The sequence below is a fragment of the Equus quagga genome, chromosome 9 (genome assembly GCF_021613505.1).
Source record: "Equus quagga isolate Etosha38 chromosome 9, UCLA_HA_Equagga_1.0, whole genome shotgun sequence".
NCBI classification, from domain to species: domain Eukaryota; kingdom Metazoa; phylum Chordata; class Mammalia; order Perissodactyla; family Equidae; genus Equus; species Equus quagga.
The window spans coordinates 39,598,814-39,615,256 of record NC_060275.1 but is presented as its reverse complement, the minus strand read 5'-3'; the positions used below and the strand labels follow the sequence as shown (position 1 = coordinate 39,615,256).

At 34.1% G+C, this 16,443-nt stretch overlaps 1 protein-coding gene and 1 long non-coding RNA gene across 5 annotated transcripts in view; one reads left to right on the top strand and one right to left on the bottom strand.

Moving 5' to 3' along the window:
* NOL4 (nucleolar protein 4) overlaps positions 1-16,443 on the bottom strand; it is a 350,767-nt gene that overhangs the window by 32,021 nt on the left and 302,303 nt on the right. The window contains exon 10 of the mRNA XM_046671078.1: positions 5,717-5,897. Coding sequence (XP_046527034.1) covers positions 5,717-5,897 — 181 coding nt within the window. The remainder of the gene's footprint in view (positions 1-5,716; positions 5,898-16,443) is intronic.
* The window catches only part of LOC124244487 (uncharacterized), a 95,183-nt gene that overhangs the window by 67,113 nt on the left and 11,627 nt on the right, over positions 1-16,443 (top strand). For 3 of the 4 annotated variants that reach the window (XR_006890021.1, XR_006890020.1, XR_006890023.1), the window contains exon 5: positions 5,655-6,344. This is a non-coding gene — a long non-coding RNA (uncharacterized LOC124244487). Of the gene's footprint in view, positions 1-3,054; positions 3,212-5,654; positions 6,345-16,443 lie in introns of all 4 variants that reach the window. The other variant, XR_006890022.1, reaches the window with a different exon arrangement.

Genomic DNA, 16,443 nt, shown 5'->3' with positions numbered 1-16,443 from the left:
TTTCTTCTTTGTGTATAGTATCTTTCTTCCCGCCAGTAGCTTTCTTCATATTTTGTGAAACACAACGCTTCCTCCAACTTGCTAAATAAGTCAGAGGACTAAAGTGGGGCCTGAAACATATGTAGTCTCACAAGATCCTATGCTCAAAAGAGTCCTACGCTATGTTTACTGCTCTATTGTCACTGTCTTGAAATTCTTAATATTTAATTCTTAATTTTTAAATAAGAATTTCATTTGGCATTGTGCTCCAAAATTACTTAGCCATTTATGGAGCAAAGATAAATTATTTTAATTGTATTTGAGTAGAGGTGAGTAATACTCAATTTGCTTTATATTCTTTTATATGTCAATTCTATGTCCAAAGCTTTGCCCAGTTCTCTGCATTTTCAGTACCACCACAATAATCCAAATTACTAGTGTCTTTTTCTGATATTACAGAAATAACTAATATTAGGCAAAGACTAATATTTAAACAAAGACAAATAGTAACAAATATTTAAACACAATATTAACAAATATTTAAAGACAAATATTTAAACAAAGTAAATAGTAATAAAGAGGATATTTTACAATGATAAAAGGGTCAATCCATTAGGAAGATCTAATAATATAAACAATATATGCAACTAATGACAGAGTCCCAAAATAAATGAAACAAAACTGTCAGAATTGAAGACAAAAGTAAACAAACAATAGTAGTTGGAGACTTCAATACCCTTCTTTCAATAATGGATATAAAAATGAGGCAGATGATCAGCAAGAATATAGAAGACTCCAACAACACTATCAACCAACCAGGCCTAATACACATTTATGAAATATCCCACCACTAAGAGCTGAGTACACATTCTTCTCAGGTACATATAGAACATTCTCCAGTATAGACCGTAATCTGGGTTATAAAACAAACTTCAATAAACTTGAAAGGATTGAAATTATATAAAGTAGGTTGTCTGATCACAGTGGAATAAAATTAGAAATCGTTAACAGAAATTTGGATAATTCACAAGTGGCAATTAAACAACATACTCCTAAGTAATCAATGGGTCAAAGAAGAAATGACAAAGGAAACTAGAAAATATTTTGAAGTGAATGAAAACAAAAACACAACATACAAAAACTTATGGGATGCAGATAAAGCAGTGCTTAGAAGGAAATTTATAGCTTTAAATTCCTATATATAAAGAGAAAAAAAGACTTCAAATAAATGTCAACTGTTAAGCTTAAGACACTGGAAAATAAGAGCAAACTAAACTTAATGAAAGCAAAATGAAGGAATTAATAAATATGGGAGTAGAAATCAATGAAATAGAGAATAGAAAAAGAATAGAGAAAGTCTATGAAACCAAAAGCTTGTTCTTTGAAGAGATCAAGAAAATTGACAAACCTTTAGCTAGAATCACCAAGAAGAGAGAACACTCAAACGATCAACATCAGAAATGACAGAGGTAGCATCACTACTGACCTTACAAAAATAAAAAGGATTATGAAGGGATACTATAAACAACTGTGCCAGTAAATTAAATAAGTCATTTGAAATGGACAAATTCCTGAAAATATACAAGCTACCTAAACTGACTCAAGAAAAAATAGACCACAGAAGTAGACCTATAACAAGTAAAGAGATTGAGTTAGTCATCAAAAACCTCCCAGAAAAGCCCAGGCACAGAGAGCATCACTCCTGAATCCTACCAGACATACAGAATTAATACTACTTCACAAACTCTTCTAAAAAATAGAAAAATATACAATAACGTTTTAAGAAAAGCAGTCCATCTACAATAACATCACAAAGGGAAATAGCAATAAAATTAACAAAAGAAGTATAAAGCTTGCACTTTAAATACTACAAGACATAGTTGAGAGAAATTTAAAAAGATTGACATAAATGGAAAGAAATCCCATATTCAGTCTGTTATTTTCTTAAAATGTTGAACACAGAGTTACCGTACGTATGAAACAATAATTCTACTCCTAGGTATATACCCAAAATAATAATATTTATACACAAACTTGTATATAAATGTTTATAGCAGCATTATTCGTAGTAACCCAAAAGTAGAAAAAATCCAAATGCCCATCAATGGGTGAATGGCTAAACAAAATATGGCATGTGCATAGAATGGAATGTTATCTGGCAATAAAAAGAATGAAGTATTGATACATGCTATAACATAGACGAACCTTGAAAACATCATGCTAACTGAAAGAAGTCAGACCACAAATTGCATGATTCATTCATTGTGTATGAAATGTCCAGAACAGGAGCGTTTCTGGAGACAGAAAGTAGACTAGTGCTTACCAGGGGCTATCACTTCAGTAGTTGATTCAATTACACAGATTGCTAGCTCAGTAGCTTAAAATGTGAGAATGTGATGTGAGAATGCCTGTGTTCAAATCCTGGCTCCTCCCTTTATTAATGAAGGACTTTGGGCAAGTTACTCAACCTCTCTGAGCCCCACAAAATAGGTTTTAATCATGCTAGAAAAAAGCAAATGGTGCCTAAGCATTATTTTTTTAAATGGGAGTAAGTTCAGTTTTATAAAAAGTTTCCCCCATATCGCACAATGTATCTCATGGGAGACTGTGTGAGGATTAAACAGAAACTTCACTGCCATACCACAAGGACTCAATAAGTTGTAGTTGTTATTAATTGATGTTAAATAAATTAATTTAATAAATGAATGATATTTTAATCTATAAGACAAAACATTTATGTCAATAAAATCTTTAGCGAATACACATTTTCCCCCAAACTTTTTTATTTCTTCATTAAGTTCTGAACTACCTATCAGTTCTTACTTCTTATGTAAAATATTAAAAAAGCAATGTTAGAGTTGCCAGCTTTACAAGCTAAAAAAAAAATGTTTGGCTTTTCTTGATGTTTTCCTTTTCTGGTCTTGGACTTGCTCTTTCCTGCTGATTTGCTGTCCAAATAAAAATAAGCTTGGAAACAGCTGAGAAGGCTCACTAGCTTTCGAAAAACTGAACATACACTTGAAACTTAATTTCTTTCCAAAATAAGCTGCTTTCTTGTTTCCCCTTCCACTTGAGGCACCCCTCTTTGGAGCTGGAGGGCAATTGACAACAGACTAAAGCTCCGTGATCCTGTCCTTAGAGGACCTTTAATTTCAAAGCAGATCAAGGAGCCCCAACCTTCCAGTAGAGTCGCTCCTGAACACAGTCAGAGCGTATTTCCAGGATTGTAAGGGTAAGTGATTTTCTAGAATATACACTCATTTGACACTAATAATGCAATTCCCTCCCAAACATATTACATGCCCACGAAGCCTAATTTAAATTTTCAAATTCAAATTGGTCTTTGTTTTCAGACATTTTCAGTGGCAAAAGATAGGAAACATGTTCTTTTAAAACAAAAAAGACATTGAGTTCTCACTGATACTACCAATTCAAATACAAGATTATGGAGTTTTTGCTTAAACTTATTGATTTTACATCTGTATCTACTTTGCCCCCTGCTGAAAATCCCAGCTTTCACTGACACCAACATAATTACAAATTTGCTTTAATCCACAATACACAGACAACAGTCCCCAAATAATAATATGATTACTGAAAATAGTTTAAGACTTTATCATAGGTTTGCATGCTGTGGAGTCAAATTAGAATTTTTGAGTTCCTCTCAATAGGGCTATGCCAACCACTTATTAAACAGATAAAGTTCATTTGTCTCATTTTCCCCTCAATATTAGGGATTCTTAAAATAAGTTTGTTTCATAACTAAGTAAATATGTAAATTGTACCAAAGTTAAATTTACAGAACAAAATATAAAAACCAAGTATACTCAGAAAATTCTGGCTTATGTTCCTTTCTCCATACTGATCTCCCTCATTGCTGCCTCTATGTAAACTTCTTTTTAAATTATACAAATCCTTCTTTAATGAATGTTAACATACTATAAGTACTTTTCACACCAGGAGTATAGAAAGATATTTTTTATTACTTTGTATGGCTGCATGTGACTCTCTTATTTGGATGTTATAATCGAATCAACTAGCCATCTACTGATGGACATTTTTATTGGTAACCCCCTTTTTTTTGCATTTATAAATAACACTGAAATGAATAGCCTTGTGCATATGTTATTTTTTATTTTTGCCACTGTATCTTTGAGACATATTTCTAATGAGATTTCTAAAGTGATTGCTGGGTCAAATGGTACATGCATATTAAATTTTGCTAAATATTGTCAAATTCTACTCCAATCTTTTGCATTTCTACAAGAAATGCATGAGAGTACTTATTTCCATCATAGCTTTGTAAAAAGAATATTGTGTAAATATTTGGATTTTTGCTAATCAGATAGATAGGTAGATAGATAGACAGATAGATGCTGCATTTTTCTTATTAGGAATGAGTAGGGTTGAGTAACTTTATATTTAAGGGACATTTGCATTGCCTTCTCTGGGAATTGTGTGTTCATATTTCTGGCCTTATTTTTTTAACATATGGTTTTGGGTATTTCCTTCTTCTTAGAAGAACATTATTGGCCTATTAACTCTTTGTAGTATAGGCAGCTAATAATTTTTCCCGTTTATCATTTATTTTTTCACTTTGCTTATCATATTTTTTATCTTGCAAAAGGTGTGTGTGTGTGTGTGTGTGTGTATGTGTGTGTGAGATGAAATTTATTTTTCCCTGGATTTTAAGTATGGTTTAGGAAACCTTTTCCCACAACTTGGTTATAAGAAATTCACCCATGGTTTTTACGTTTAATATTTGTATGGCTTTAGATTACACATTTGGAATTCATTCTGGTATACAAGCTGAAGAAATTCATAGAAATTTACCAAGTATGAGCCAGTACGAGCTGGCTCCAGTCCCTGACTCCTCGCTGGTGGAGCATGCCACTGTTACTGACAAGCTATTGGCTGGAGAGCCATGTGTTGTTTCAGCTTGTATGTTCTTAGGTATACTGACTGTGTATGTTTCATGAAGTCAATAAAGTTCCTGGTACCTCAAATTTTCCAAATTAGAAACCTTTTTGAGGGGCCAGCCCCATGGCCAAGTGGTTAAGTTTGCATGCTCTGCTTTGGTGGTCCAGGGTTTCCTTGGTTTGGATCCTGGACACCAACATGGCACCACTCAACAGGCCACGCTGAGGTGGCGTCCCACATAGCACAACCAGAAGGACCACAACTATAATATACTATGTACTGGGGGCTTCGGGGAGAAGAAGAAAAAAAAAGATTGGCAACAGATGTTAGCTCAGGTGCCAATCTTTAAAAAAAAAAAAAACCTTTTGGACATTGAAAAAATGTTATTATTCTTTCTTTTATTTATTTATTTGTCTTTAATTGCAGTAACATTGGGTTATAACATTACATAGCTTTTGGATGTAAATCATAATATATTTCGAATTCTGTGTAGATTACATCACATTCTTAATGAATAGTACATTACAGCTTTGGGGGAAGAATGTATAACTATTTGGTAAAACATTTGCTATTTCTCTAGTTGAGATTATTTTGCGTAAAACAGCAATCATTCAGCGGCATAATAGTGCTACTTTCAGAAACAGCAACAGAATAGGGAGATATTCTTTAGCAATATGGACATTATATGTTAAATGGGACTGTTTTTAGCAGATTGGCATATTGCATATAACAGTATATTCATTTTCTTCTCACAGGTTCAGAGAATTTACTACCCCTAAATGGACACCAAAAAACACAATATAAAACAAAGACTCACCACTGCTGGAAGCATCATTCAGATTTAGCAGTCCCCCTCCTAGCCCTCTGTAACTGTGGTAACTGTAGGTCCCATTTCCATTGATGTACAACACTTCCTGTGAGCCCGAGACAGCTGAGGTGGAGTAAGTGGCCTGGGCCGCCTCTGGTTTGCACTGCTTGTCAGCTGGAGCAGACTCGTCCTGCAATGACAACAACATTCCATTAGTTATCAAATCACTCGTGCTATTTCACCTTGAACTGGACTATCTTATTGTTATCTACATTTCTGCAAAAGAAATTGAATAAGAAAAAATATATGGTCAACATTAAGTCAACACATACACACATTTTCAACCACTTTGCTAAAAACAAAAAAAGAAAGCAAAGTAACAATGTGAGACAAATTGGAGATGAAGCAATTTACAACTTCCAACTGAACTTAAAATTACATTAAGAGAGTTGTTCACAACAGCCAAGAGATAGAATAAAGCTAAATGTCCATTGACAGATGAATAGATAAAGAAAATATGGTATATAAACGTAAGGGAATATTATCCAGCCTTGAAAGAAGGAAATCCTGTCATATCCTACAATTTGGATGAAACTTGAGCACATAATGCTAAGTGAAATAAGCCAATCACAAAAAGGTAAATATTGCATGATTCCACCTATATGAGGTATCTAAAGTAGTCTAACACAAAGAAATAGAAAGTAAAATGGCAGTCGCAGGGGCTGGGGGAGGGGAGGGGAGGGAGGGGAGTTGTTCACGGCGTGTAGAGTGTCAGTCACGCAGGATGTGGGGAGTGGTTCTGGGGAGTCTGCTGCACAACAGAGTGTGTGTGGCAAAGAATATTGTACTGTACATTTGGAAATTGTTGGAAGAGTGAATTTTATTTTAAAAATTCTTTAAAAAGGACTAGCTTGGCTTAAAAACATACAGGAAGAGAAATTTTAATTTGCAAAAAACCTTATTTGCTAAAGTTGGCTTTCTTGAAACATTTTTTGCAGCCTGCTCTCACTTTCTCTCTTTCCCTCCCTCTGTCCCTGGCTCTCTCTCTTTTTATTTTATGGTTATAGCAAAATTTATTGCGTGATGAGTCCACACTAGGCGCATTACATGCATCACGCCAGCCTGACAAAGATGTGAATAAGCCCGGGCCTTTCAGCTTTCTGCCTTTCCTAAGCTGTACTAGTGGCTACAAACTGTGCTTCAAAACTTCTAACCATGTCAAGTTGTAAGGACATTGAAATTAAAATTTGCAATAAATTGTATATATTTTCAATGGTGAAAGAGATTGAATGAATTTCCCTTCAGCTGTGAGTTTATAAAGTCTAAAATATATACAATGTATATGATTTCACTTTTCTACTGCATTCCTCATCCTTTCTTCTTTCTTTTTCTTAGTAAGAAGTAATTAGGAACAGATTTCTAATAAATTCTTGGGAGTATTTTTGTCATAATCAGAAGTATTTTGCAGCTCTTGGGGCTGGCCCGGTGGTGCAGGGGTTAAGTACGCCCGTTCCTCTTCAGTGGCCTGGGGTTTACCGGTTCGGATCCCGGGTACGGACATGGCACCGCTTGGCACACCATGCTGTGGTAGGCATCCCACATAGAAAGTAGAGGAAAATGAACACAGATGTTAGCTCAGGTCCAGTCTTCCTCAGCAAAAAGAGAAGGATTGGTAGATGTTAGCTCAGGGCTAATTTTCCTCGGGGTGGGGGGGAGGGAAGAAGTATTTTGCAGCTCTTAAATTTAGAGTACATGTTTAGGGAAACAAGTAACTTTCAAATACATTTTTTGTGGCACCAAGTGCTAGAAAAAGAGGAAGCATGGAATAAGTTTGCTCTCTGGACCCGGTAGTATTGTTATATTCAGAAAACTTCTAATCAAAGCATCAGCATGACTATCAGAATTACTCAGTTATCATTTTTGCTCTTGTTCTCCTGATCTTTTCAACTCTACTTGACCTATTCATTACATGCAGGGTAGAATTAGACACAGGATCTATGAGCTTTTCATCTTCTCATTTCTAGGTAAGTAAGATTATGAGATAGACAACAAAATTCCTCTATGTAAATTGAACCGAAAATAAGAAAACAATTTTTCCAGCGTTGCTTGTCTAAAAAAACATGAACTGATCTAAAGTGGTGGATGAACTGGAATGTCTGATTGTAAATCCTCGTTGCCATTTAAACTTAGAAATCCCCAGGTGGGTGAATTATTTTATAATAACACTTTTCCTGGGAGAAATTGGGCTCAAGAAGAGACACAGATAGAATCAAATTTTGTTGGTATCGCTGGCTCTCCTATTTGGACTGAGAAGTAAGCAAGTTCCAGATTTTTTTGATTCTGAAACTTACTCTTTGCTAGTAAAAAGTACCCAGGGACGGTGTGTTTTATACCGTGGTTCTGTATAAAAGAAGATACTGCGCCTTCAACAAATTTACCACTGTAATAGGGACTTTTTCTAAAGACATAACAATATACGTCATCTGCTTTTTTTGGGGGGGGGTACTATGATGACACTTTATATTACAGATAGTAAGGAAGCTTAAATAATCTATGATATTGAAGATGATATTTCCAGGAATCTTTTGTTGCTGGAACTATTTGCCATAATAAGTAGGTCTGAAACAAATAATCATACGAATTACCATGCTATTGTGAACAAGAATTATTAATAAAGCAATATTAGTGATACAGAAACATATCACTATTAGAATCTTAGAATCTGTAACCAACTGTCTTTTAAATGGCATGTTACAAAGACAGGGTAAGTAGAAAATGGTCAAACCAATGATGACTACACCTCATGCAGAATCCAAAAGTCTTTTATAAAGGTAAAATGAAATGGTCTCTCATCTAGGAGTGCCAATCTCCTCCCTCCCTGGGGACAGAGATTATCATATATACATATATATTATATGATATCATCATCATATATATACCATTTAATATATATAATCATATATATTATATAATCATATATATAAATATTCCTCCATACTAGACTATAGACACGTCTTATACATACATGCAGTTTATCAGAAGATAGATAGATGAATCTGTGATGTTTACATGGATTAACTTTTTTTATGCACACAACTTCTATCTTCTGTGAAGTAGTAGATTTCAAATTACTCTCCATGGAACTGTAAGGCTTTAGGGAAAATGTCTCAGAGTCTTCCTGAGATTATGGGGCAAGGGCCCAGATATGATTTCACCCTGTCCTTCCGCTTTACCCAGACTAGCAGCTCTGCTTTGCTCTACTCCACACTCATAAAATCACAGCATCTAAAGCACTTGGCTATGAAGTATTCTTTCTGCAAAGATATGTAGCCATTGAAACTGAAAGAAGGCGGAATATTACATACTTCAGAGCAATTCTGAGGTCCTTGGCAAGGGACTGGCCTCAAACAATTCCACCACTAGTGTAACTTCCCGGTTTCTTGACTGAAAATAACTGGGGCAACATGATAAAATTTGTTTCTAGTTCAGGAAAATTGATGGCTCTTCTGAAACATACTAGACCTGTTTTTCTGTTTGAAAAATGGCAATAAAATACACTCACAGAAGAGTTTCTTAATGATGAATAAAAAGAGAGAAGAGAAAAAGCATTGCCTCCACAATATTTTCTCTGAGTCTTTGATAAAATTAACATATTATTAAACATTCTATTTTTAAAATTTGCCGCAGTCTTTCATTATTAACTGTTACTCCAAACTATAATAACTGCACTGAGCAGGCAGCTAGTTAATTGAATTAATAATCAAAACAGACCTTGTAGGGAGTCATTTTATTCAAACACAGATTTGCATTATTAATGTTCTTCAGAGTCCACTATATGCTAAGAAGTACAACATGAAAATCCAAATAAAATCTGGTCTGTAGTGTCTTTTGGGCAAAAGTTTAACATAAAGTTAATTCACATTTTTCTCTTGAATGATTACTATTATTGGTTTCAAAGAAGCATAGATTTTCATGACATAAAAAAATAACCCCTGGGGTCACATTTTATCTCTGTAAGCAACTTTTGATAATCATTAGTTCCCAGAGTTCTCAGAGCTGACAGTTTGCCCCCTGGGTTGCTATGAAGATTATTTTCAAAAGAGGATAATATTAATATGTTACAAGACTGCATATCTAGGCAATGAAACACCTTTTATTGATCAAAAACTAGAAAAAAATCCTATCTCAGCTTTTATGAGACATATTTCAAATTTTCTTTAAAAAATTCCATAAGAATAAGACAGCATCAAGGATTAAATGACCACCAGCAGTATACTAAGTAATGCAGAGTTGTTTTGATTTAGATTTCTTTGATTAAAAATATACAACAGATCAAAGAAACACAGTGATTTCTATAATTAGGCTCGGGCCTTATCAATAAATATCCTTGATGTATATAAGTACGCATTTCATATTTCAAAAACTTGAGCTTATAATAGGATGAGTGATTACTTATAGATGGAGGGCAAGATTGAGAATGGTTTGGAAGAGTAGATAGTGTCTATTCATGACATGCCCATTGACACACTATTTGAGAAGACTGGTTTGTGCTCTTTTGCTTTACCCATAGAAATTGGACAGAGATAAACTTGAGTTTGTTGAACCTAATCTGGTACTTGGGCCATCCAAATTGAATTCCTAACTCACTGCAGATGCCCAAGGAATCCTTTACTCAAATACCTTAGATAGACATGTTTTGTTAAATGACATTTGATTGATTCCACTCAACTCTTTGACAATAGGTTTCAAAAAATTGGCATGGAAAATGTTACATTGCCTCTACTTTATCTTCCAAGAGTTCCAATTTTCTTACACTTTATATTCTCTACCATCTATTAAATATGCCATATATTTTCATTAACTTTTCTCTGTCTATAAAGATAATCAGAAAACTCCAATAAAATTTATTGCTAGATTCACTAATCCTAATACCTTTCTTCTGTTTTCCCTTTCCCCTCCACTGTTAAAGCACTTGGGGTTTGCAAGGCATTGTCACATAAATATCAAATTACATTTTTAGTTCATCATTGAGGTGGTCACAGCACTAGCAATCTACCTTTTTAAGGTGGAGAAACTTGCATAGACATCAAACAAGCTTAGCACTGTAAAACAGTAAACACATGGTTAATTCAGGTGTCAATTTGCCTGAACTTCCTATAAGATTGTTACTGGATTTCTCCTATCTTACATGTTCTTTTTAACCTCTATGACAGAAGCATTTTTACTTAAGTTACTGCTCTAAATTTCTTCTTTGCTCTATTAGTACAGATGGGGCGGGTGAGTGCAAATTATTTCACACATAAATTACTGGAAAACATCTCTACCTTCTAAAAGCTTCTCTTCTTCCACTAGATAGCAACTGTTCCAGGGCTAAGTACATTTGCTAAGAGTTTCCAGGGAAACTCATAAAAGATCTGAGAGAACCAGAACTCCCACTTAAAATGCTTTCCTTCTATGAAAAAAACTGCGCTTAAAGTAAATGTGCTTTTTACTTGGGATGATGAGAAGTGATTTCTGAGGTTATCAAAACACACTCACACTCATATATATAACACTCAGGAAGTGATTTCTTTCATATAGTTAAGAGCTTTCCATGACGTCTCCTCCACTTGCTGGCCATACCAATGATTAAAATGCCAACGCAGAAGGCTGTTCTTCACAAAGATGCTTCCAAACCCATAAAGACAGTTAACAAGGAAAGATATGTTTTGAATAAATTCATGAAACCTATTGATAAGAGTTGAAATAACAGAGAAGCTAGATTGAGTTCATTTTTGATTTAAGAAACCAAAATCACAGCAGGATGGCTGTTACCCAGAGTTTTATCAAACTCTTCGAAGAACAGTTTATCACATTAACAAACTTTCTTTGTAGTGGTATTTACACACACACACACATATGCTCACATGATTTTATAATCAATAAAGATTTTAGAACCATTGACTTAAATAAAAATACAAAATAAATACAGTCCCCAACCCAATGTGAATGGATACATGGCTGGCAAGAAGTAACCAAGTACAGTGCAAAATCATCTACTCTAAAATTCTTCCTGATGGCCATAAAGTTTTAATATTAAAAATAAAAGTAGAGTTACCATTTTTAAATTGCAATTTTAAATGTCACACTTTGCCATTTAGTTATTCACCAAAAAAATCAAGTTTAAAAAATAATGTCTTTTTCCCTAGGTTTCTAATATTCAATTTGGAGTTTCTTTGGTTACTTCAATTCGGTTAATATGACGAAAATGAAAACTTTAAAGTAAGTTTCTTTGAGGTTCTAACATCTGATTGCAGATATAAATTATTTGGCCATTGATTTTATAGGTGTATCATAGTATTTTTTACCTCAGAAAAAGCTTTGAATTTTAACAAAGAAATACCAAGTTGGTATCTTTAACATTAAGGTTTAATACATTTTAGGAATAAGACATAATTTCTCCTAGTCACATCATCATAATATTTTTGTTTCTCCTGAATTTTTTTCTTTCATTTTTTTTTTTTAAACCTCTACATTCAGAACAACTCAAAACATCTTTAAAACCATCCCTTTATTTGCAATTGGGCTCTACTGATTAAAAAAAAACATTTCAATCATTTTTTTCTTAACCACACAATATTCTTCTTTGCTGAGATAGTTGTAATGCTCTACCTGGTGATTCGATGGCAGGCATGGTTTCAGATATTACCTGTACAACTGTCACTCTCAAATTCCTACCTCCAGTCTAGCCTTCCCTGACTTTCATACCTGGATTTCCTCATATTCAGTTACCTCAGATTTAACATTTTGAAATTAATTTTCTCTTTCCTCCAGATATCCCTTGCAAAAAATTTTAATTAAAAACAAAACCACACCTGTTCTATCACCAGTGTTTCTCGTTCTAGTTAACGCATCATGCCAAGATCTTTTTCTTCTCTTAAACCAGTTTCCCTTAGTCAAACAATACCCAAGTCCTCTCAGCTCCATCTTGGAAACAATCCTCCTTGGTATACATCTTAGAGACACTTATTGCTAATGTTCAATTTAGAGCCCCATAATCTCTCATTCTGGTTATTGTGGTAACCTCCTGACCAGGGTTTTCCTCTTCAGATCTTGCCCACATCTTCTCAAACATATCTTTTTAAATCACTCATAATGTTGATCTCTCTAAAAACTTCTGAGATTTCTTTTTTTCCAGGAGAACAAAGCTCCTAGCATCCAAAGCTCCTCAGAATTTTAGAACAATCTTGCCAGCCACATTTTCTGTCACTTCCTCTCATGCCCTTTAACACTCTGGTCATAACTTAAAACTGAAAAAAATCAAAAAATCTTACCGGTGTAATATTCTGAGCCACCTAAATTTTCCCATATGTGCACCAACATATAGAAAGTTTCTCATAATTGTTGTATATGTTATACCCTGTGACAATGGTTTGTCATTTCATTTTTAATCTTATTTCCAAAATTTTAACATATGTGTTGAATAATGAATAACAAACTAAATTTTCTTAAAAGTTTTTTAGTAGTTTTTAAACACTTTGTGTGTGAAATCAAAAAGTGCTACGTAGATAAAGCAGGTTTAGATATGACTTTCATCAAAAATGTGGAAAAAAGTATTTTGCTTTTTCACATCCTTTTCTAACCTAAATTCTAGATTAACAAAGTATTTTCCCCCCTAAATTTCTAATCTATCCTCCGGTCACCCTCGAGGCAGGGCCGATTTATTTGAAATTGTTATATCTCTTCTCCTGTATACAATTATCTTTAGGAAAAAGTGCAAGATAAGCAAGTTGAGAGTAAAGATATCCTAGGAGAGAACAAACACTTCAACTGAATATAAATTAGCTCTTTAGTTCTCAGATCGCTGTAGATTAAAAGACCTTGAATCCAGTATCCTGCTGAAGATAGGAAGTCTAAAAAAGTGCCAACGCAATTGTATTCTAACGATTAGAAATTTCCCTTAAAGCAAGAATCGAAACACGATAGCTATTCTAGAATCTTTAGCTATAAAAATATTACAGCTGTAGTCAAAATTCAGAACAAATAAATGTTACAGTTATAATAAAAATTCAGAACAAATAGTTTTAGTGCTAAACTTTGAGATGCACAATGGAGGTCAATGAGATATTGTTTAGATCAGTTAATCATCAACTACTACATAAGAATCCTATTAACATGGTGATGTCTGAAGATTAAGGCTAACACCTGCATAATGGCTATCTAGAGTATCATGTGGGACAGTGCAAAGAGGTGCATTATTTCATCTACAATGTAATCAAATGTGTGATACATAAAAGGGGCTTTATAAAGGGATTTAATTAGCTTCTAGTAGTTAAGATTCTGGTCTGATAACAAGGCTACATATTTATTCTATTTTGTCCACATATAATAATATGTATATATTATTGGTTAATGCTAAAATAAACTCATAGGTATTAATGTCGTTTTGACTGTAACATTTTAGTTCAAATCAAATAAAAATAACACATGCCACTTTAAAAGATAAATTAAGAGGAACAAACTGACTTTCCTTTCATTTCTGTGGATGTGTTTTCCCAAAGTACAAACTTAGGCTACAATTTATATATTAAAACTATGGCTGGATACATTGTCACACATGGCTATGTAAGCATAAGTCAACAAAATTCAGGCTAAGTACTTTAAAAATGACCTCTCAGTTACTATTTATTTATCTGAGATGTCAGTTACCCCAAATCTTCTAAGTATGGTCCTGGGAGTTTTCACTATTGGCTCAACTGGGAAACAGAGATGTGAAAAATACAACTAAAGTTAAAAAAAAAAAAACCCTGGCCATGACAGACAACTTTCTTATTTCTTTTTCAGCAAGTAGCAAAACTCGACTAATGATGCTATTTCAACACTGATGTTGGGAGGTAATCATAGATGGTTTCAAAACTAGAAACAGGTGTGCCAGCATGGTTGCACGAGCTGAATGAAGAACAATCCCTTCCCAATGTCACTCTACATGATGGATTCCTTCACAGCTGCTTTTGCTGCACATTATGTTCAATCACATAGTAAACATCATTCCATCTGAATTGTGCATCCTGAAGGAGCCATGTAATTGAGACCTTAATTCCTACATGTTGGAATAAAAGCTTACAGGTTATTATAATCTAATTTAAACTGAGTGTAAAAATTACTCATCCATTTTGAAATTTCAAGTATATTAATTATGAAAAGTCAAACTAAGGTAATTAGAAAAGCCATCAAAATGGTGAGGCCTGAATCACTGAGTGATAATGCTTTTATATTAATGTGAAATTAAATTTTAAAGGGAACAGGCATGAAACAACATGAAATGATCTAAAACTAAATAATCTAGTGATGAATTTAAAGCACATTGATTAAGCCTATGGTTTGGTGTATGTTTTTTTTTAATATTCCTCTCCTTAACAGTACTGCTTCTGTTACTTACAACTTAGTTATGTAAGGTGTTCTCATTAACCATGTTGACTGTGGGTGTTGGGTATATGGTAAGAAGAGAAATATCACTTGGCATATTTCTTCATATATAAGAATATATAAGATATAAAGCTTATAATTTTATTTCCATCTACAATGAAAAACTAATTTGTTATTCAGGAAGTCATTAATTTTTAGGAGTTCTCTACTCTAACTTCTCAAAAATATACACAAGTAAACCCACTGATGTTCTTGAACACTACTTCTAATTGGAGAGTAGTGGTATTATCTTCCTTGAGAGATTGGATATCTCCTTACTCCCTTGAGATATCACCCTACTCCATAATAAATTTTGGTAGAAACAGTATAACTAAGCTGCTCTTTTCCTTCCACTTTGATTCTCTTTGAGTCTGCTACTTTCTATGCATAATTTCCCTGCAGGATCTCATCTGTGTTTATGACTTCATCTATCCCTTCTATACCAAAGACTTGTAAATCTAAATCTGTAATTGAGACCTCTTCCCAGGTACACATTTTCAACGGGGTACTGGACATGAACACCCGCATATCCCACAGGTGTTTCCCACTCAGTATGTCGAAACCGTACACTTTATCTTCTCACACCCTCACTTCTCCAGCCATAATTTGCTCTGCCTTCTGAATTCTTGATTTTGATGAATGATACCTTCATCTACCCAGTCTCCTGAGTTAGAGACCCGGGCCGTATTCAAAAGGCCCTCTTTTTATTAGCTCATATGTACAACCGAGGACAAAGTCTTATACAGTCAATTTTATTTATTAGTGAGTTATTTACACAGTGTTCTATTGAATGCCTTCTATTTCTAGGCTTCACGTTTAGCTAGGTGCTGGGGATGTTTCATCAGTTAAAATAGACAGGATTCCTACTCTCAAGGGACCTACAGAGGAAAGGGGCAGAGGAGAGACTACGCAAGAGGAAGAAATGAAAAATACAAGATATGATAATAAGATGAGACAGGGATAAACGTTAATAACGAAATAAAATAGGATGATGTAAAAGAACGATTGGAGATGGGTGTACAAGACAGAAGGCCTTTCTGAGAAAAATACATAAGCTAATAAGCCAAAAAGGGAATGATAAAAAAGAGGAAATCGTGAAGATACAGGGGAAGTGTGTGTGTGTGTCTGTGAGAACACTGCACAGAAATCTATTCTACACTCGATGTGAAACGTTTTTCATATCCAAAGATCTCTGACTATGATCCCCAGGGTTTGGCTTAATTATGTCATGTAAACATTCACATAGCTTAGACTAGAATTTGCCTTACAACAAGAAATTTCAACAAGGCATG